General features: G+C 39.2%; 1 protein-coding gene across 6 annotated transcripts in view; it reads left to right on the top strand.

The window, feature by feature from the left end:
* The first annotated feature begins 257 nt into the window (after window positions 1-257).
* PLEKHA1 (pleckstrin homology domain containing A1) overlaps window positions 258-22,178 on the top strand; it is a 54,811-nt gene continuing 32,890 nt past the window's right edge. For 2 of the 6 annotated variants that reach the window (XM_059172959.1, XM_059172957.1), the window contains exons 1-4: window positions 258-437; window positions 14,658-14,818; window positions 19,528-19,584; window positions 21,794-21,839. In XM_059172959.1, the coding sequence (XP_059028942.1) occupies window positions 14,678-14,818; window positions 19,528-19,584; window positions 21,794-21,839 (244 nt within the window). In that variant the 5' untranslated portion in view covers window positions 258-437; window positions 14,658-14,677. Of the gene's footprint in view, window positions 554-14,657; window positions 14,819-19,527; window positions 19,585-21,793; window positions 21,840-22,178 lie in introns of those variants that run through there. The other 4 variants (XM_059172955.1, XM_059172958.1, XM_059172956.1 and 1 more) reach the window with 3 other exon arrangements.

The raw sequence follows: 22,178 nt of genomic DNA, 5'->3' as shown, positions 1-22,178 counted from the left end.
AGGAGATGACATCAGAGAACCCCCAGTTCCTCCCCCGCGCCTCCCGCCCCGCGCCTCCCGCCCCGCTCCGAACCAAGCCCCTCCATCCTCAAAGACTACCAATCCCAGGAGGCGCCGCAGCGCAGGGGCCCAGAGCTCCGCGCGCAGCCCGCCCCGACGCGCCGAGGCCACCTCCTCTGGAACCAGGAAGACGCCCGATGCCCGGCCCGCCACGCCGCAGGGATCCGCGCGCGGCGTGCCGGGACTTGTAGTCTCCGCGGGCTGGGAGTGCCGGCTCCGGAATCTCGGCGGCCGTCTGGGGGCTGAGGCGGCGCGGGCACGCGTGCGCAGTGTGTGGACGGGCCGTCGTGGGCGCCACTCCGGCAGTTCGGTGCCTGTGGGAGCCGCGGCCGCGGCTGCGCGAGTGCTGCGGGCCGAGGGCCGACGTGAAGTTGGGCGTGAGGAGCGCGGCCGCACCGGGGCGGGGTGGGCGGGGCCGGGCTCCGGGAGCGCCGCGCCGACTGAGGCGAGCAGGGAGGCTGCCGCGCGTCCGCCGAGGGGCCGGCGGGCGCTGGTGAGTGCGGGGCGGCGGGCGACGCAGGGTCCCGGGCTGCCCCGCGGCCCCTCTCCCCGTGTGTCCGCCGCGCGCGGCTGCACCTGGGCGAGGCCGCGGCGCCGGCTCACCTGCTCGCGGGCTCCGGGGCGGCGGGAGGGGGCGGCGTCCTCTTCCCGCGACTCCTTTTTATTGTTTTCCTGACCTCAGCCCTCGGCGGCGTCCGGCGGGGGAGGGCGGGGAGGCGGGCGGCGATCGGGGTCGCCGACGAGCTGGTCGGGGGCTCTGCTGGAAAGGACGGTCGCGCGCTGCTCCCGGGCGCCCTGCGAGGGACAGCTGTCCGGGGATTCCCGGCGGGCGACGCCTGTCGGCGTGGCTCGACTCCAGGGCTGTGCCCCGGGGGGCTCCACTGCCTTGGGCATCGTTCTCTACTGTCTTCCTGCGCTTTCACTTTAGGGCTCGCGGAGTCAGCAGTCGACTCCGCCCTGTGCCTCAGAATCATGCTTTACCTTCGCACCTTAATGGTGCAGATGACCAGTGCGAGCGTTGAAAGTGACTTGCCCAAGGTCACGCAGGTAGGACCAGGGAAGCCAGCAGAAAGAGCCCTGGTCTTTCAGCCTCGTGGCCAGCTGCCCGCCGCAGCGCCTTGGGGAGGTCCTGAGTGGTTTGTGGTTTATTTCACATGCTTTCTGTTGACCCTCCTGGATAGATCATCAGAAGGGAAAGTGTTGTCAGGGTGAAAACGGTCCTGTTATTTACAGCCTTTATAGCCTTTGTCGAATTCTAGTTACGCTGAGTCCCAAAGCAGAGCATCTGCCCTTCGCGGGGCACTGGATTGTTCTGTTGGGGCGGCAGATGTGAGAGGAGGTTCGGGGAAGAAATATGCAACGCAATTTGTGCCATTTTTCTCTCCCTTTCCCCCTACCAGCCCTAGAATACTCGCTTTCTTACTTTACGATTGATTGCTGTCTGTTTCAGCAGGACTTTCTTTGCTTTAATGAAGTCATCGCCTTTGTGAATTAGTTTTCTAACTAGAAAAATCTTATTTCCTGTGTGTTTAATGACTGGAACAAGTAGTGCTCTCTGAGGTTTATAACCATTGTCTTTTATCTTAGAGCTACTGATCAGTCTGCTTTATTACCCCGCCAAGGACTCAGCTTGCATACTTTCTATGTGAGTTTAATGCCATTGAAACACTTTTTACAGCGAAATTTGGCTAAGCTTTATATGAATCGGAGAGAAACTTGAAGAAAATCATTCTGTAAAGCTACGTTTTTCTTCGTAATGTGAAGGACTTGAAGAACTATTATTTCAAAAATAGATTAATTCTGACTAAAATGCCTGTAACGTTTCATATTCCTCATTTTCATATTAATACACTTGTGGCAAAAAATATTTCCCCAAATAGAGTTTCTTCAAATAATCCTCATCTTAACCAAATCTTCCCAAGGAAGATTACATCTTAGAATGTTTATGTATTTAAACAAGAATGTCTGAGCTTAGCAGAATTTGAGTTAATGGTTAATTTATTTTATAGTGCTATAAACCCCACAGAATATCCATTGATGGGCTTCTCTTGAAGAGAGAGCCATATCAAGGAGTATCAAGGGATATAGCTTCGGATTTGCTTTTTGTGGTTAAGTAGTGGGTAACTTCTGTGACTTAAGAAGATGTGATTTATATGTGCCGAAACGGCTTCACATGGCACTTTATCTTGCTAGTTAGTAGTTTTATGGTTGCTTTGGGGAGGAGGGAAGTAACAGGTTTGTATCTTTTTATTCTCCTCTTTTAGCAATGTAGCAAAATAGGAAAGAGAGGTGGTGTGTCAATTTGAGTTTGTCCTAGACCCATAGAGACAGTAAAACAGGATAAGTATACAATTGTTAGGAAACTGCTATGAGTTCATAAGCCGGAAGGACCTTTTTAGAAATGTTTAAGGACTTTGAGAATAGCACTGGGATATTTTCTTTAAAAAGCCACTATGGGCAGTCCTCCCCTGTTTGTTGTTAACATATAGGATGTGGCAATATTGAATTCTCCTCGGAAAATATTTGGGAAAGATGGAAGCATTTTATATTTTAGTAGAGGCTTTTCCTCTAGAAATATCTAATGCAGCTTAAAAACAAAACAAAACAAAAGACTCACTTAAGCCTCAAAGTTTTTATAGTCCTACCATAAAACTTCCAGTTAATTTGACTGTATGATAACTTGTAACCCAGAGTGAAATCTATGAAATAATTTATTAGTGTAATTTAAGTTTGATTTCGATACTGAAATATTGCTAGATGTTAAGTTGTTGTTCTTGTTTAAATAATTCTGTCATTTAAGAATGAGGAGAGATCATTTTCTGAATACAGTATAGTAATTATTCAGATGAGATAACAGTTAACACTCTGCTTTCATGAGATTGAAAACTTCAAATGTCATAGTAGTGGTAACTGCCTTAGCTTTGAGCTGAAGTAATAGAGAAGTACTACTTCTTCACATGCTTGAGCATTTTACTTTTGTTAATAGTAAATTTTGATTTTAAATTTCTAGATTCTCATATTTCTGATCTGCAATAATATAATAAAATGGTTTCAGTAGGAAATAAATATTAAAACTGAGTTAATTATTTTCACCATTGTAGGTACACAGCATTTAGAAAGGTATTAACATGGTATCAAAGAATTCTTAGGGCAGAAACTTCTGGTGGTTTTAGATGCTTGTCTGTAATGCTTAATTATTTTTAGAAACATAAAAATATGGGATGTTTTTATTTAAAAATAAAAATTCATGTTGATACTTGTTATAGCAGTAGGACTCAATTATGCTTAGTAACATTAAACCATTGAACTCTGAGTAATATTTTCTCCTAATAGCTGCTCTGTAATAAAGAATATTTCAGCTTATAATTAATTCCTAGAAGATATTTAAGCAAACATATTTGCTATTTATTTTTATAAGCCTTTTGATTAGTTGAATTGCTTTGAATGCAGGGAAAGAGTGTTTTTGAGGATTTTGTATCAGAATTTAAATTGAAATGTCTTTTGACTGTAAAAGAAAATCAGTATCAGTTGGAATATTTTTTAGCATTAAATAAACCTTTGAGTCTTAAGTATTTTTTCCTATGGAAATCTTATTATTGTCAGTCTGACAGTTTTATTTTTAAAAAAGTTGTGGTTTTACCCTTTTATATAGTCTAGCCTCTTACAGTTTAACCATTGAACTCTGGATTCTGTGAAGAAAGGACAATCCCTTGAAGAAAGGACAATCTCAGGCACTTAGAACTAGAAGCAATCTCAGAGGACTTCTAATGTAGCATCTTACCCAGTACAGTAAATCCCCCATGGGAATTTTCATGTCTGGTGTTTCCTCTCATTACTAAGGACAGTGATGATGTTCCCTGTATCATCAGGTTATTGAGTAGTCTGAGCTTGGTGAAAACAAACAGAAGACAATTTTATTTTTCACCATTCACTGCTTTGAACGGTGATATGCAGGGTCTTCCTCTTTCCCCTTTCTCCCCGCTCATCATATCACGGACAAATGAGAGCTTTTCCATCATTTACAGCTATTAAAACTCTAGTCTTTCTCTTTCAGTTTAAACTTTCAGTCTCCTAGTCAATTTCAAATTCCTCCCCTACCCCAGTGTTGGGCACTTATTACTTAAAATACTTGGGCTGGGGAGGAATTGTGGTATGCTCCCAGAATTCCTCTTTCTCTTTCCTCTTCTGGGATCTACTTGGTCAGGGACTTGTAAGAAGAAAAATGGAAAAGGACAAGTCTATCTTACTGGGTGCTGTTAAAGCCCTCTTTTGATTAGCGATGGCAAGCCATTGATGTCCACTGATAGGCGTCTGCACTGGAATTTTTGGTGAGCTCTCACAGAGAGACTCCCCAGTGCCCCTAATTCCTGGATTTGAAATTTGCTTTGGGCCTATACGGCAACCTCCTTGTCCGTGACCTGTCAGTCCCACCCCCTGGTTCCTAGGAGTTTGTGTGGGGGTGAGGTACTTTGGGGATCTTTTCTTTCCATAGCCAGATTTTTTGATAACGGCAAGACAGCTCAAGTCTAGCTACCTCCTGCAGCTTCCACTTAACCCACTGGAAACTCACTTCCTTGTGATATGAAGCGGGTGGTATGCTAGCTGCATAAATCTGTGCCCCTTTTTGTGCCCTTACATTTCTTGTTAATTTTTTTTGTCCCCCTGCTCAAATAGGTACAGATCAGACTCAGTCTGCTTCTTAAGTAGACATTGAACTGAAGAATGGGATGCCAGTCTCTCCTACGTGTAAACTCTTCTTGGTGATTCTCTTAGAGGGCTCCTGCCATTGTTTTGGGGTGAATACCTCCTTCCTTTCCGTGTCTTCTCCCTGAAGACTTGGAAGACTTCAAATTTTTTCCCTCTCTTCTGTCAAATGTTTCTATCAAGTGACGGTAAAGTGTTGATTATGGTGCCAGAGTCCTTAGTGGTGTGTTTGTGAGGGAAGGGGTGTCAGTGCTGGGTTTCCCAGATGTTTGATCCTTGATGTCTGTATATCCTCAGCTTTGAGCTTGATAGCAAATTTGGGACAACAAGGCTAGTCCCACTCAACAATGGTTAAAAATAATAGTGAAGCCCTGTGAGCCTAGTGCCATCTCACTGTGCAGAATTTAATTTTTCCTTTTTTTTGTCTGTGTCTCCGTGATTTTTGTTTTGTTTTGATTTTTTGACTTACTCCCTGGGTCCTGACTGATGATGTATTAACTGTGAAAATGTTAATTGATGGCTGATTGTATGATCTAACTATACCTTAGAGTGAGGATACATTTGGGGAAAGGTTTTAATAATATACTTTTATCTATTCTTGCCTCATATCAGGTTTACTAAATATATAAATACAAATAGAAATATAGTGTTTGAAACTTTTACTTTCCATCGGCTAAGCAAACCAGTTAGTTAAATCTGCCAAAGGATTTCTTGTCTAACGGCTAGCTTTCTGTCTAGAAACTGTAATATTAATATTCATTGCAAAAACACGGATGGATCTAGAGGGTATAATGCTAAGTGAAATAAGTCAGTCTGGTAAAGACAAATACCGTATGATTTCACTCATGTGGAATTTAAGATGCAAAGTAAATGAACGAAGAAAAAAACCCCAGGTTTTTAAATACAGGGAACAAACTGGTGGTTGCTAGAGGGGAGGTGGGCGTGGGTGGGGTAAAGTAGGTGAAGGGCGTGAAGAGTACACTGACTGCTGTGAGCACTGAGTAATGTATAGAATTGTTGAATCACCATATTGTATACTTGAAACTAACATAACACTCTGTGCTGATTATACTTGAATAAAACCATTGTGGAGGAAGAAAGTATTTGTTGGAATCATTATGGACTCCTTAATACTTCATTCAATAAATAGTTATTGAGTGCCTTCCATGTAGCAGGCACCGTTTTAAGCATTGAAGAAACAATAGTAAATCCAAAAAAAAAAAAAAAAAAAAAATCACTGCTCTTGTGGAGCCTACAATTCGAGTGTGGGGAAACAGACAAGAAACAGGTAAATAAGTAAATGATATTGTTTGTTAGCCCCAAATGCCAAGGAGAATAAAGTTGGAAAGGGAGACAGGACAGTACAGCAGTACAGTTCACATTTGCAATTTTAGATAGTGTCAAGATAGGGTGTCACTCTTTCTCTGAGAAAGTCTATTTGAGTTCAAAGGCCCTGATTGGGAAGCTTGTCTGACATAGTAGGGAGTCCAGTAGCCAGATGAGTGACCAAGGGGGAACTGGGATAAGGTATGGGGCATGTAGGTGAAGCCTGTATGTCTTTGTAAGGGCTTTGGTTTTTTACTTGAATGAGATGAGATCACATTGAAACAATGGTTCTTAAACTTGGCTGAACACTAGAATTAATCTGGGGAGATTGAAAAAGGTACTAATGTCTAGATCTCATCTCTAGAGTGTCTTTTTTTTTTTTAATTTTTATTTATTTAAATAATTTAAACACTCAACCTAGGGCTCAAACTTAGAACCCTTGAGCTCAGCAGTCACATCTGTTTCTGACTGAGCCAGCCAGGTCCCCCCCCCCCCCCCCCCGGCTCCAGAGTTTCTGATTTAATTGGGATGGGGGGTGTCCAGCCTTGGCATCAGGATTTTTAACAATCCCTCGGTAATTCTAATAAGTAAAGTTAAAGAGTTTTGGACAGGGTGACGTTACCTAGTATTGAAGAATCTGGGCTCCAGAACTAGACTCCTCTGGTTTGAATCTGAGCTGTGCCATTTCCTAAACCTGTGACCTTGGGCAAGTAATTTTTAAAATTTCCTGTGCTTTGTTTTTCATTTGTAAAGTTATTCTAAGTATTAAGCTAATATTTAAATATTTGGAACAGTGCATGGCCAGTAGTAATATGGGTTTACTGAATAAAGACTTAAATATATGTCTTAATGGAATCACTCAGCTGTGTTGAGACTAGAGTGAAGGAGGCAAGGACAGAAGCAAGGAACAGTCAGCTAGCTGAGAGATGATGGTGGCTTGGACCACAGTGGCAGCAGTGTAAGTGATCAGAAGTAGTGGGATTCTGGATATTTACAAGATGGAACCAATAGGATTTGCTGATCCGTTGGATGTGTAATGAGAGAGAAAGAAGATTCATTCCAGTCTGACTCTAAGATATTTTGCCTGAACAGCTGGAAGAAGGGAGTGGTTGTTTATTGAGATGGGGAAGACCGAGACAACAGGTTTCTAAGGGGAATGGTTGATACTGTTTGTTTAAGTTTGAGATGTCTGTTAGATAAGTAAGTAGATATGTAGACAGTTGTATACATGAGTCTGCAGTTCAGCTGGATGTCCAGAGCTAGAGATAGCTGTTGGAAGCCATCTGTATGTAGACTTAGGTAAACAAGTGAGCTCACCTAGGGCATGGGCAAAATGCATGAACAGATACGAACATTACTTCATTTAGTTTATGAACACTAAAACTGAAAATGGTTTCAGAATTAATAATACCAAGTGGGATTACTGGGTTATGGGGTAAATGCATGTGTGATTTTGTTAAATAGTGCTGTATTCATCTCAATAGGGTTGCACCATTTTGCCTTTTCATGAGCAATGTAAGAGTCCCTGAGTTCTAATAACTTCACCAATATAGTGTATTGGCAGGCTTTTGACTTTTGGCCAGTTTGATAGGTGAGAAATGGTATCTCTCTAACACAGATTTTTTTCCATTGTGAAGGGTTGTGAACATCCACAGAAGCCTAGGATTGTATAACTATAGAACCCATCAAGTAGTTCCAACAACTATCAGGCCAGGCCATGCCTCCTTCATTCCCTACCCCTAGATTATGCAGGTACTATTTTATGTATCAGTAGATACCTCTGATAAGGATTCATTTTCTTGGTGACATAACCATAATAACATTATCACACTGAAAATAAAGACCCATTTTCTTAATATAGTTAGGCAGTATGCTAATACCAGTTGTCTTTTCTTTTTAAAGATTTCATTCATTTATCTGACACATACACAGAGAGAGAGAGACAGCTGGAGAGGGAACACAAGCAGGGGCAGAGGGAGAGGGAGAAGCGGACTCCCTGCCAAGCAGCGAGCCAGATGCAGGGCTCGATCCCAGGACCCCGGGATCATGACCTGAGCTGAAGGCGGATGCCTAACGACTGAACCATCCAGGCGCCCCCTAATATCAGTTTTCTTAAATATGTCAGTGTTTTCAAAGCTTATTTAAAAATTTTTTTAAAGATTTTATTTACTTGAGAAAGAGTGAGAGATTGGATTTTGCAATTTGAATACCCGTGGTATGGTTTAACATGTTCTCTCCCTGTTTTTTTGTGTTCCCTGTCAGTTGGTATTAGATCTAGAGGTTTGGGTCAGATTCAGGCATTTTATTTTCAGAGGTGTTTTGTAAGTGCTATCATGTTCTTAGGCACATGAAGTCTGCTTGCCTTTTTTTTTTTTTTTTTAGGTGTCAGTGGCAATGCCTACTGTATCTCTATTATTTTGAGATTTTTCTTATTATGAATGAAGTCAAGCATCTTTTTATTTTTAAGGGCCATTTTAATATCTTTTTTGCAGAATATCTGTTCATGGATTTTGCCCATTTTTCTCTTGAACTTCTGATATATTTCCCTTGACTTTTTTTGCAAGCTCTTTAAATGCTAAGGAGATGAGCCCTTTATGATGATGTAAGTTGTAAATATTTTCTACCGGTTTTGATTTTGCTTATCAGGTTTTTGCCATGCAAAAGCTTTTTTAAAAAAGTGATGCATGGTCAGTTTTATCAATAAATTTTTTATTGCTACTGGATTTTTTAACTTAACTTTTTGGAACTTTAAGTTACATACAATAAACTATTCATTTAAAGCTTACAGTTTGATGAGTTTTGATTATATTGTGTCATGTGGCTGTAGTTCCTTTACACAGTAGAATGCACTTCATTGTATAGACAAATTACGTTTTATTTATCTCCATGTGTTGATGAACATTTGGGTTGTTTCTAGTTTGAGGCTATTAGAAATAAAACTGCTCTAAATATTAGTGAATTAGTCATTGCATAAATATATGTTTTCATTTCTCTTGCATTAATACCTGGGAATGGAATGGCTGGGTCAGAGGTTAGGTGTATTATTTTGGTTTTATTGCCAGAACTTTCCCCAGAGTGGTTGTATCATTTTACATTCCCATCAACAGTGCAGAAATTCTGGATGTGCCACATCTTTGACAACATTTCATGTTGTCATTTAGCTTAATTTTAGCCATTTGGTGAGTGTATATGATATCTTTTTAAAATTTAGGATTATTGATGTATAATTTACATACAGTAAATTTTACTCATTTTAGGGCACAGTTCTGTAAGTTTTAACATGCGCATATAGTTGTGTAAGCTCCATCACAATCAGGATACACAACAGTTACATCATCAAAAATATTTGATTTATGTTCCTTTGTGGTCCTTTTCCTTATCCCAAGCCCTAGCAATTCTTTTTTTTCCCAATATTTATTATTTATTATTTTAGAGAGAGAGAGGAGGGGGAGGGGCAAAGGGAGAGAATCTCCAGCACACACTCCACTGAGTGCAGAGGGAGCTCTGTGCAGAGCTCGATCTCATGACCTGAACCGAAACCAAGAGCTAGACACTTAACCAACTGAGCCACCCAGGTGCCCCTCAAGCCCTAGCAATTCTGTTCTGTCTTTTAGCACTGTAGTTTGTTTTGTTTTTTAACTCGTATGCAGTAGAGTTTACTCTGTGGTAAACTCTGGGCCTGAGTTTTGATGAATGCATTGCGTAATGATACATCCCAGCACAATTAAGATGCAGAACAGTTCCATCACTACAAAAATTACCAGCCTCTCCCTTCATTTACTGGTTTGTTCCCTGTCCCAATAGCCTTTTTGGTCTGGCTTCTTTCACTTAGCGACGGTAGATTCAAGATTTACTTAGGTTGTATGTATCTGTGGTTTGTTCCTTTGTATTGCTAAGCAGTGTTCCATCATATTGGTTGTACCACAGTTTATTCGTTTATGGGTCAAGGGACATTTGGGTTGTTTCTGCTTTTTACCAGTTAAAAGTAATGTTGCTGTAGACATTTGTACAGATTTTTGTGCAAACACAGCTTTCAGTTCACAGTAGGATTGCTGGGTCATATTGTAGTGGTATGTTTAACTTTATGAGAAACTGTGAAAATTGTTCATCCAAGTTGCTGTACCATTTTGCATTCCCACCAGCAACGTATTAGAGGGAGTTCACTTGTTCCACATTCTTTTTTTTTTTTTAAAGATTTTATTTATTTATTTGACAGACAAAGATCACAAGTAGGCAGAGAGGTAGGCAGAGAGAGAGAGAGAGGAGGAAGCAGGCTCCCCGCTGAGCAGAGAGCCCGATGCGGGACTCGATCCCAGGATCCTGGGATCATGACCTGAGCCGAAGGCAGCGGCTTAACCCACTGAGCCACTCAGGCGCCCACTTGTTCCACATTCTTGTCCGCATTTGATATTGTCAGGTTTGGTGTTTTTTGGCTTGTTTTTGGTTTAGCCATTCTATTAGGTTTGTTGGGATATCTTATGGTTTGTATTTGCAGTACTTTCCTGACTAATAATCGTGAACATCTTTTCATGTGCTTGCTTACTCTTTGTGTCTTCGTTGACTCTTTGTTACTATTTGTCTTTTCAGGGTTTGGTTTTTTTGCCATTTTCCTGTTTAGTCACTTCTCTTACTATTGAATTATAATAATTTCTTGCCTGTTCTTTGATATCAGTTACTTGATAGACATATATGTACTGAATATTTTTCTCATCCTGTGACTTGTCTTTTGGTTTAACAGTGTCTTTCAAAGAGCAGTTTTTAATTTTTTTAAGTCCAATATAATAACTAGTATATTGCTCATCCTCTTTGTGTCTTAATTAAGAAATCTTTGTGTACTCCCAAGGTCATGAACACTTTCTCCTATATATTTTTTAGAAGCTTTATTGTTGTAGCTTTTGTGTTAGGTCTGTGATTAATTTTGTTACATTTTTTCCCGCATAAATACCTAATTGTTCTAGCACCATTTGTTGAAAAGACTATTCTTTCCCTGTGGAATTGCCTTGGCATCTTTGTTGAAAATCAACTGACAATATATATGTAAGAGTCTGTTTCTGTATTCTAAGCTGTTCCACTGATTTATCTTCTTCTTCTTTTTTTTTTTCCCGAATCTGTCCTACATTGTCTTTATTGCTATAGCATTTTTGTAAGTCTTAAAATCAAATATTGTAAGTAATCCTACTCCATTCTTTGGGAAAAAGACTTGGCTACTTATTTATTTATTTGAAACATAGAGGGAACATAAATAGGGGGAGCAGCAGGCAGAGGGAGAGGGAGAAGCAGGCTCCCTGCTTAGCTGGGAGCCTGACACGGGGTTAGATCCCAGGACGTCTCAGGACCTGAGCCAAAGGCAGCCACTTAATGACTGAGCCACCCAGGTGCCCCATAGATTGGGGTTTTCTAGGTCATTTGCATTTCAGTATATATCATAATACATATCATGTTCTCTATTTTTATAAAATATTCTGGACTTTTTATTGGATTATTATATCACTACTTCATTCTTTTCTGTATCTGTGTTGGATGGATCACATGTTTAACTATTCACCTGTTGACAAGCATGTGGGTTGTTTCCACTTCTTGGCTATTGTGAACAGTGCTGCTATTAATATTTATGAGTAGCTGTTATCACTTCTTTTGGGTGTATATCTAGGAGTGGAAATGCTGAGTTGTATGGTATTTCTGTGTTCAACTTTAGAAGAACTACTAAACTGTTTTACACAGCTCTTGTACCATTTTAGTGTGAGGGGTTCCAGTTTTTCCACATCTTTGCTAACACTTGTTACTTTCTTTTAATTATCACCATCCTGGTGGGTATAAAGTGGTATCTCACCGTGGTTTTGATTTACATTTCCCTAATTACCAGTGATACTGAGCATCTTTTGTGTTCTGTTTGGCCATTTGTGTATCTTCTTTGGGCAAATTGTCTTTTCAAGTCCTTGCCTATTTTTTATTTGGATTGTTTATTATTGAATTATAAGAGCTATTTATATATTCTAGATACTAGACCTTTGTCAGGTACATAATTTGTGAATATTTACTCCCATTCTGTAGATTCTTTTTTCATTTTCTTGATGTTCTTTGATGCAAAACAGCTTTTAGTTTTGGGGCTCCTGGGTGGCACAGTGGGCTAAGCGTCTGACTCTTGGTTTCAGCTCATGTTGTGGTCTTGGGGTCCTGAGATTGAGCGCAGTGTTGGGCTCTAGCTCAGTGCAGCGTCTGCTTAAGTTTCTCTCTTCCCTTCCCTACCCTGGTTGCACACTCTCTCTCTCAAAGAAAAAAAAAAGCTTTTAGTTTTTATGAAGTCCAGTTTAGCTTATTTTTTCTTTTGTTGTTCATATTTTTGGTGTCATATCTAATAATTCATTGCCAAATCCAAGGTCATGAATATCAGCCTCCATGTTTTCTTAAAGTATGGTTTTAGCTATCTTACATTCAGACTGTTAATCTATTTTGAGTTAATTTTCATGTAGTGTGACGAGGGGTCAAATCTTCCCCGTTGCATGACGTTGGCACCTTTGTTGAAAATCAGTTGGCCATGTAGGTATGGGTTTGTCCAGGGTCTCAGGACTATTCCTTTGGTGTGTGTCTGTCCTCATGGCACCACTCAGGTGGATAGTTTTTTACTGTTGGATATAGGTACACCTGGACGGTATGTGGGTTAGGCTCCAGACTACTACAATAAAGCAAATACCAAAATAAAGCAAGTCAAATGAATTTTTTGGTTTTCCTGTGCATATAAAAGTTACTTTCACACTATATTGTAGTCTGTTAAGTGTACAACAAGATTACATCTAAAGAAAACAATGTATATATCTTAATTTAAAAACCCTTTCTTGCTAAGAAAATGCTAACCATCATTTGTGCTTTCAGCGAGTCATAATCGCTGATCACCGGTCACCAGGACAAATATTATAATAATGAAAAGATTTGAAATATTGTGAGAATTATCCAGGTGTGCCACACAGAGACACCAAGTGAACAGATGCTGTTAGAAAAACGGTGCCAGTAGACTTGGCTCCATGTAAGGTTTGCCACAAACTTCCAGTTTGTAAAAAACACAGTGTCTGGGAGTGCAGTAAAGTGAAGCACAAAAAAATGAGGTGTGCCTGTACGTTAGTATAGTGTATTAATTTTCCAAGTTTTGATCACATTTTAGAAATTTTAAAAATGTTGGGTAAGTTCATTAAAGGAATTATCTTCTCGAAGTGCCAGATTTATAACAACACACATACATGAGCTTAGTGGATAATTTTGTTTAAAAATTTTTGGTGTATCTTATTACTGCTCTGGATGCATACAGAGTAGTGTTTAGATACGCAGTGTATCAGGATGTGTTCTAATTGAATTTTCATTGTGGGTGAAACAACCTTGAGCCGTTATGTAGAGACTTAGTTATGTATATACATTCAGCCTGCCAAAAGCTGTTGGTGCCGGCTCTAGAAGAGCCGGAATAGGGACAGTCTGCAGCTTGCATCCACGAGGAAGGAGTCACATATGTGCCATTTCTAGAGAAGAAAATTGGCTGGGAACTCTGCTTTTTACTCAAGTCATGGTTTTTAACTCTAATCAGTACAACAGAAATTTTAGTACTGTAAGAATCAGAATATGATGTGTTTCTGAAGTCTCTTAGTCTGTAACTTCTCTCTTCTCTTTTCCTCCCCATAATTATTTACTGAAGAAATTGGGCTGTTTGTCCTGCTGTTTCCCCATAGTCTGGCTTTGGCTTAGTGAAACCCTGTGGTGCAGTTTACTATGTTCCTCTGTGTTCTTTATTTCCTGTAAGTTGGGAGTTTGACATAGGGAGATCTAGAGACTGGATCCGATTCAGATAAAAACTTTTTTTTTCCTTAGTACATATTCACTTCATAGGTGATGTTTGTGTCTTCCCTCAGGAGGCACATAATACTGCTTATCTCTCTTTTTCATGGTGTTAATTTTCCTATGATTCATTTTAGTTGTAGCAATTCAAAGAGCTTTAGAGAAAGTGTGGTGTAAATGTTAAGATATGAGCTCTAGAGCCCGGGAATCTGGGTTCTCTAATCTTTGAGAGTCACTTTCCCTTGTGGGCGTTGAGTCTTATCTGTGAAATGGGGACATGATTCCTATGATGGGGTTGTTCTGAGGATTCCGTGAGAAAACGCGTGGAAAAGAACCTTGCACAGAGCCTGGCATCTAGTTAGTGGCCAATAAGTGTTAGCTATTGTTTTTCTGTGAACTTAAAAATACTCTGTAATAATCTGAAAGGTAGATTATCTGGACTTATAAGTGAGGAAATTGAAGTTTGGATAGCTAATTTTTGGGCTCATCTGGGTGTGTTTGGGGAGAAAAGTCGGTCAGTTAATGCAGTGGAGGTGAACCGCTCTTCTCTGTTCCAGGCAGTGTGTAGAGCTGTACTTAGTAACCACTCACAAGAAGCTTGTGGTTTTGCCCATGCTTTGTACATACCCACATGTACGTCCCCCACCTCAGGTTGGGAAGGAGGCTCTTTGTTAAACAAGTTGTAAATAGCACATTTTCGGTTTGAAGTCCACTGAGAAGTACTTACTGTCAAATGTTTTGTTTTACAGTGTAATGTTCAGGCTCAGAAATGCCTTATGTGGATCGACAGAATCGCATTTGTGGTTTTCTAGACATCGAGGAAAATGAAAACAGTGGGAAGTTCCTTCGAAGGTACTTCATACTGGATACCAGAGAAGATAGTTTCGTGTGGTACATGGATAACCCACAGGTTTGTGAAATCCAGATGGTCGCCTTTTTTCAAATCACGCGAGAATTTTAATTATTAATATAGCTAATATACTGTATGGCTGTTAGGATTTGTTTTCCCAAACAATCTACGTTTAGATTTATTTCTCCTGGCTGCATTCTTCCTGTCCTGCATGTTCAACCCTGCTGTCCTACTTGAATTTCAGATGGAACTAAGTTTATTTGTGCATGCGTATATGTGTCCCACCCCCCTCGAGAAATGCTGTCCCTGGTAGAAAATTCTGAAATCATTTAAATTTAAGATACTGTCTCTGGGTTAGAGACCGCTGTCTTTGGTAAAGAAACTGCCTGAGCTAGTTGCCACTCTTGTACACATGTGTAGCCCTTTCATGTTGTGGTGACAGATTTGAGAGTCAGCCGTGTAATGCCATTCATGGATTGAAATCCACTTGGATTTCATTGTTGCTTTTCAAATCATTGGGGAAATGTCATAAATTAAAAATTAGAATCTCCATTTTAAGATCTGTGAAAGACCTTGGATTAGAGATCATCTAATGAGTAGTTTTTTTGGAGTATGTAAACAAGAGTTTATTAAGGCACAAAATAAATTATTATTATAACTTTAAAAATATAAACTATTTCTTAAATGAGTAGTTTTAAGTTTTCTCTCTCTGTGAATCTCTTCATTCAAATTGGGATGGATGTTGCAAGGTTGAGTCCCTAGCAAACGTCTAAGCTGATTCTGTCTAGTGGCTGAGGGACTTGGAGTTCAGGGAGGAGTGGGAACTGGTGGGAGGTTCCATTCTGTTTCACAGAGAAGGAACTAGACCCCCTGAGAAGCAATCTAATGTTCTTTACCACCCTGTACTTACTTCAGGTTAGACAAAATACTTATGTACTAATGCATTTATATTTGTTTACACAGAATTCAAGTTGTAAGGGCTATAGTACAAATTCCACCTCCTCTTCCATGCAGGAAGCCTGTCTACCCCTGATCTTCACTTTAGCTGTTGGTTCAATTACACATTATGAAAAAGTACTTGTGCTATTTGAGACACTTTCGTTATTATTTCTTCTGTGAGCCAAAATCTCTTTGCTTGTATCTGCTCCCCATACTGTGTCCCTGTTTCTCCATAAAGTAAGTTTAGTTCTTTATCCAGACACGACCTTTCAAATTTTAGAGGATAATTTGTATTTTAATTCAGTGTAGATTATTTGAGTTCTGACTTTGATACTTTTTCCTAGGAACTGTCTACTCTCTGTCCTTATTCTTACAGAGCTTACTGACACTGTTTTACTCCCTTATCTCTGGGTGTAACCACCTTTCTTGGGTGGTAGTAACCTGGCTGTGCAACTACGATGATTAATATCTTTACTTACTGGGCCAGAGTCCGTGGAAGAAGGAGCCGGTCAGCAGAAATCAAAAGTCCATGTTTATTTATTTTTGTATTTTTTATAGAAATCAGACTTCTCCCCTTTATTACTCCACCGTTTTATCTGTGGCACAGTCCCCTCCCAAACTGTCTTTTGCAGAGTGGAAAGTAACTCAATTCCACTTGACTCCCTCTCACTGCTGGGTACTAGATCCTGGTTTCTGGTTCTCCTCACCTGCACGAGCCACTGCAGAGTCCTGGCCGGTGCTCTTCCTGGTTTGTCTCTCTTCACAAGATCTGGGCGACTGACACATACGGATTCTTCCTAATTGCATTTAAAGCTCCTTGGTTGTTTCTCTTTCTTCATAATAATAGGTTCTCCCCTCAGAAGTCATCCTTTTATCAGCATTTCCCACTTAGAGCTAGAAGGTGGTGAGCACAAAATGGACTATTTTTATTATACCGAAGGAAACATGAATTTGGAATCAGAGTTAACGGACTTCATGGAGGTCATAGCATTCAAAATTGACCCAGAGGGTGGATATGATTTTGGCTGGTAGTTGGAGAAGTGGGTGTTCCAGTGCTCACAGAATAGCCCAGGCAAGAAGTCCAAGCAAGGAGGCCTGTGCCTATGTGGAGAATAGGTCCCTTTGGCTGTAGCAGGGAGGGTGTGTGTTAAAAGTTTGCACTCAGCTAGATCTTTCTCACATGAACTGATATTTTGTTTTTAAGAGTTTCAGGGTTTTTTTTTTTTTTTTTTTTTGAAGTTTGTTTATTGGGACACCTGGGTAGCTCAGTCTATTAAGCGTCTCTTTGGCTGTGTCTCTTTGGCTCAGGTCATGATCCCAGGGTCCTGGGATTGAGTGCTGCATTGGGCTCCCTGCTCAGTGGGGAGTCTGCTTCTCCCACTAACTGCTGCTCACTTGCTTGCTCTCTCTGTCTCTCTCAAATAAATTAAAATCTTTAAAAAAAAGTTTATTTATTTAAGTGAACTCTACACCCAGCATGGAGCTTGAGCTCATGACCCCGAGATCAAGAGTCATGTGCTCTTCTGACTCGACCAGCCAGGTGCCCCAACATGAACTCTTTAAAAAGCCGGATTTGGGGTGCCTGGGTGGCTCAGTACCTTAAAGCCTCTGCCTTTGGCTTGGGTCATGATCCTGGGGTCCTGGGATCGAGCCCCTGCATCCGGCTGTCTGCTCAGCAGGGAGCCTACTTCCTCCTCTCTCTCTGCCTGCCTCTCTGCCTGCTTGTGATCTCTGTCTGTCAAATAAATAAATAAAATCTTAAAAAAAAAAAAAGCCAGATTTCCATGATGTAATTAGCACATTGGTTTTTATGAATGTAGTACAGAATTTTAAATCTGTCTTTCTGTTTGGTTCTTAAAAATTTTAACTCTTCATTCTGTTAAGAATCTTTTACAGTCGACTCTGCAGCTGGTGGATTAGCCGTCAGTATACTAGCTTTGTGTCATTTTTAAATGTATTAGGACTTACAGCTCTTAATGAAAACTTTAGTAAAATGTCTTGCTAGGATGATTACCTTAGGTTGAACCACATGAAATTGCCAGTATACCACCATTTTGATCTACTGAAAAATGACAAGTTCTATCTGCTTCAATCTAGTTGTTTGTGTTATGGTACTGTAACACACTTATGCTAGTCATAATAACCCTGATATGAAAGAAAAATCAGTTTAGCTCACCTGTCCTAGAGAGCCGTTCTCCTTCTGTTTTCCTTTCTTTACCACTAACCATTGGTTTGAAAACCCATTCTAGTGTATTACTAGAGATCCATTTGGAGCTTTCTGTATTTTGTTGAGGGTGTGGGTAATGGTGGAAAATGAAATAATTGAGTATCTGTTCAGGAAGTGACTTTGAAGAAACTTGAAAGAAGTATTTTGGCAAAAGGAGTTCAGGAACTCATAAGAAAAATGGCTCATTCTCCTTTATATCTTAAAAGTCACCAGTTGATTCTTTCTTGTTCACTCTCAGGGAACAGATTTTGAAACCTACTTTTTTGTAGTCGAACTTGGCAATAATCTCACTGATCCATAGAAACTTGGTATTTTGAATATTCTTTATCTCTTAGCTACTTACATTTCCCTATACTGTGGCACTGTTTAATCTATGACCCTTCATGTCATGTGGCCATGACATACTTCTCATTTTTCTTCCTCATACAGGGCTTAGAACTGTATTAAGCTAGTTAAAAGATTAAATTTTTGGAGGATTTAAAAGAAAAATAACACTTCTGAATGGAAGGTTAGTAGTATTTTAAGAAAATCACTTAGTAGTTAGGAGGTCTTGAAGGCATTTTAACATTTCATTGACTAATCCAAAATTTAAAAACAACAACAAAGCAACCTCTTAATGTAAAACATTTTATATAAGAACACAATTTAACAGTATACCTTAAGAATTACAATGTTATTTTGTATACATATTTATGGTTTATATTTAGAAGCTTGAATGTAGTATATAGTTTAAAGCAAAACATAATGCAGTTTACATAGGAGTGTAAATTTTGAAAAGATCTGTCCCTGTCAACAATAACCAGTAATTATGTTTGGGAATCTTAATTAAGTCTTTGAAATGTCTCGGCTTTCATATAATTAATTGTTTCCAGTAAGCTTATAGAGAGGTCTGAGAAAGGTACCTCCTAATCATTCATAAAGCAAAGTCAAAGGTTTTTCTTTTTAATGTACATAATCATAAAGTTAGATAAAAAGTTGATCTTGGTTAATCTGTAGTGGAGGAAGCTTTCAATGTTAACATTGTTTTAATTTTACTTTTAAAATATTCTGTCGGAGTTTTCCTTTATATTCTTTGATTATTTTTTTCCAGACTCTCTTATCTGGTAAGAATACTCTCTGTAATCCATCCAGTTTATTATATTACATGATATATTAAAGTACAATTTTGATTTGATTACAGAATGCTCACAAACCTTTGTTAATGGTTCAAATTCTTAACAGTATAAATTATTTGCTACTTTTTAAATTTAGGTCCTATATAGTTACGTTCTCGATTCAAGTTCCCAAACCATTGTTTTCTACTACAACCCTATATGATACCATGTTACAACCCCGCGTTTATGGCTTTTAACGAAAAGTTTGGCCACAATGATAAAAATAGCCTTTTAGTTATAGAATGCATTATGGTGGGACAAAATAGAGTTTGGTTTTGTTATCCAACTGTCAACTTGATTTGTAAATACTTGAACTAAAAAAGTTGATTTGTAAAATGTGATATTAAAAAATCTAATTTCTTAACTTTTTCTAGTACATTTAGGACATTATAATATAAAATAAATTAATAATGTTGGATTTTAATTATATATTAATAATTTGTTTCCAGAACTTACCTTCTGGATCATCACGTGTGGGAGCCATTAAACTTACCTACATTTCAAAGGTAGTTTTTCTCTATTGTTTCATATTCATGCCTGAATTAAAATTCCTTTAAATGAGAGTATGAATAATCAAAGAGCAGCTTCCTTTCTGTGTCATTTAGTGATGAGGTTTGGGGTCCTACCATGTTGAAAATAGTACCTGCTCACTACAGGTAGGAAGTTCTTTTATAAAATTCGGAAGAGTATGTGGCTAATTGCAAAAGTTAACATTAACTTCTGTGATTGGGCCATCAGGACATTGGAAGGGCATCACAAGGACAAAGATGAGTTAACAGGTTCTATCTTTGGGAAACCTGAAGATGTTTTCTGAGTCTGTATTTATTTAAACTGTTTCCAACTTTTAATGCCATTACTTTTGACTTTTTATTTTTGTTTTATTTTGAAGAAAATAAGAACCATCTTAATGAGGAAACAATGGTTTTTCCTTCATTTCACTTTGTTTCTTCTTATTTCTCTTTTCTTGTTGTTGATATTTCTGGAATTTTTATAATACTATTTTTCTTTTAAAAAATTTAGGTTTGGTATTTTCAGGTATTTTTCCCCCCTTGATTTTATCAGTGTTTTGGGAACCGAGATAGAAGTTGAGGACCTAAACCTCTGGAGTTTTTATACAAAATAATGTTTGTAGATGACTTAAGTTAGGAGATGGAAAGAGTAGCATGGAGTCATATGCGTGTGCATACTATTAAGCATGTTTTGGAATTTCTTAGCAAAGGTCTTTAACAGAAGACAGGTTTACAAGTGTGCTTCTGTTTAAAGGACAGTTTTATAGACAAAGTACTTTGTTCTCAATATTGTTCTAGTTGACAACAACAACAAAAAGAATCAGCCCGTGCACAAAAAGGTTACATATTTAAAGAGCAACATTTTATTATTATTTATTTAATTAAAACCGTATTATTTAATTTGCAAAAGACGAATATTGTTTAAATATACCTCAGTTGTCCCTGTAAATTAAGACATTTTATAAATGCCTTAAGGTACCTTGAGTTTAAATTCTATAATGATTATTATAAGGAAGCATAAAATTCTACTGCGAAATAAACTGTAGGCCCCCCGTCTTCTTGCTGGCCTGCAGCATAAGTGTGCTGTGAGGTAAGGATGCCGCCAGGGGTTGTTGACTCTCCGTGCAGTGATGAGGAATAGGCAGTTGAGGGAGAGATTGCCGATATGCTTGTATCTTTTCAGTCATTTGTTGCCTGGTCTTTTTAAAAATGGGAGCTCTTTTTAAAAATAAAGTATTAACTAAGCAAGTAAGCCTGACTGGCCATCTGCCTCCCAACTCCTCTGTTCCCCTTTTAAAATAGAACTTTCTCTGTGTACTTCTGTTGACTTTAATCTCTGTCCCACAGCTTTCCCGAAGGTTGAATTGTACAGTTTGTACTCTGCGTTAGATATGCCTCCCTTTTCCAGAATTTATTCCTGGAACAACAAATTCCAGTGTGACTCAGAGCTGTGAATTTGTAGTTGGGATCAGTCAGGAACCCCAGACTTAGAATTGCTTTTGAAGGTACAAAACAGATGTTGCAAGGAGATATCACTGGGCAGCAGGTGGTGATAGCCATGAATGGGCTTCTCAGAGGCTACTTCATTACGGGGGGGGGGGGGGGGGTGGTAACAGCGACCAGGTGCAACTAGTTGTTTCACCTTCTGAAAGCCGTGTGTTGCATTTAGCAGCGTGGCCCCATTATCCCAAGATGTTCTCATGTACAAGAGGATCCAGTGCCATTTTGGTTTTGTTTCCTCATTGCAGATTAATACCTTCTGGATTTTGGGGCTTGGTTAATTACAGTCTTCCCCTTACCAATAGTCATTATCTCTAAAGGTTCACAGCTAATTTAGAAATATGCAATTTGGAAAGAATTTATAGTTTCTATAGAGTATTCTGAGGGGATTTTGAAAATTATGTTAAACTATGAATTTTTCCGTGTGTTCTTTTAATGGTTTACTTTCAACTTCTTCACGTTTCGTTTGAGTAAATATTCAGAAAGAACATGGAAGTATCGTTTGTTTTAAACATCTCACAGTTGGGAGCCATATTCTGTGTTTAATTTGCAGTTCTTTCTCAGTAGCCATAAAAGTTTAATTTTAGATCTGTTTGCTAAATACATGTTATTATTGGGAAATCATACATGTGCACGTTCATGCAGCATTTAAAGTTGGTTATCTAGCATATGAAGAAGAGAGTGACACATTTCTCTTTTTTGTTAGGTTAGCGATGCAACTAAGCTAAGGCCAAAGGCTGAGTTCTGTTTTGGTAAGTAGCCATTTTCTGTATGTTTGTTAACTAAAGTTTGGCTAATATAATTACAATATGCTGTAAAAGAAAACAGTACCCGAAAACCACACAACACAAACCTATGGGTTAATGGATTATTCTAAGGGAAATTCCCTTGAAACCACCATCTGGGTGAAGAAATAAAACTCCCTGCCCCTGAAGCCTCTTTCCTGTGTCCAGCCCAGTCCCAGCGCCTCCCTTCTTTGGATGTGGTCATTAGCTACCGTGTATAGTGATCACCGCCAGCAAGACTTCCAGTAATTCTTAACTTTCTACCTTGTATTATTCTATCATAAATGTGTAAATAATGGAAAGGAT

The sequence above is a fragment of the Mustela lutreola genome, chromosome 4 (genome assembly GCF_030435805.1).
Source record: "Mustela lutreola isolate mMusLut2 chromosome 4, mMusLut2.pri, whole genome shotgun sequence".
Taxonomy (NCBI): Eukaryota; Metazoa; Chordata; class Mammalia; order Carnivora; family Mustelidae; genus Mustela; species Mustela lutreola.
This window is presented reverse-complemented; position numbering and strand designations above follow the sequence as displayed.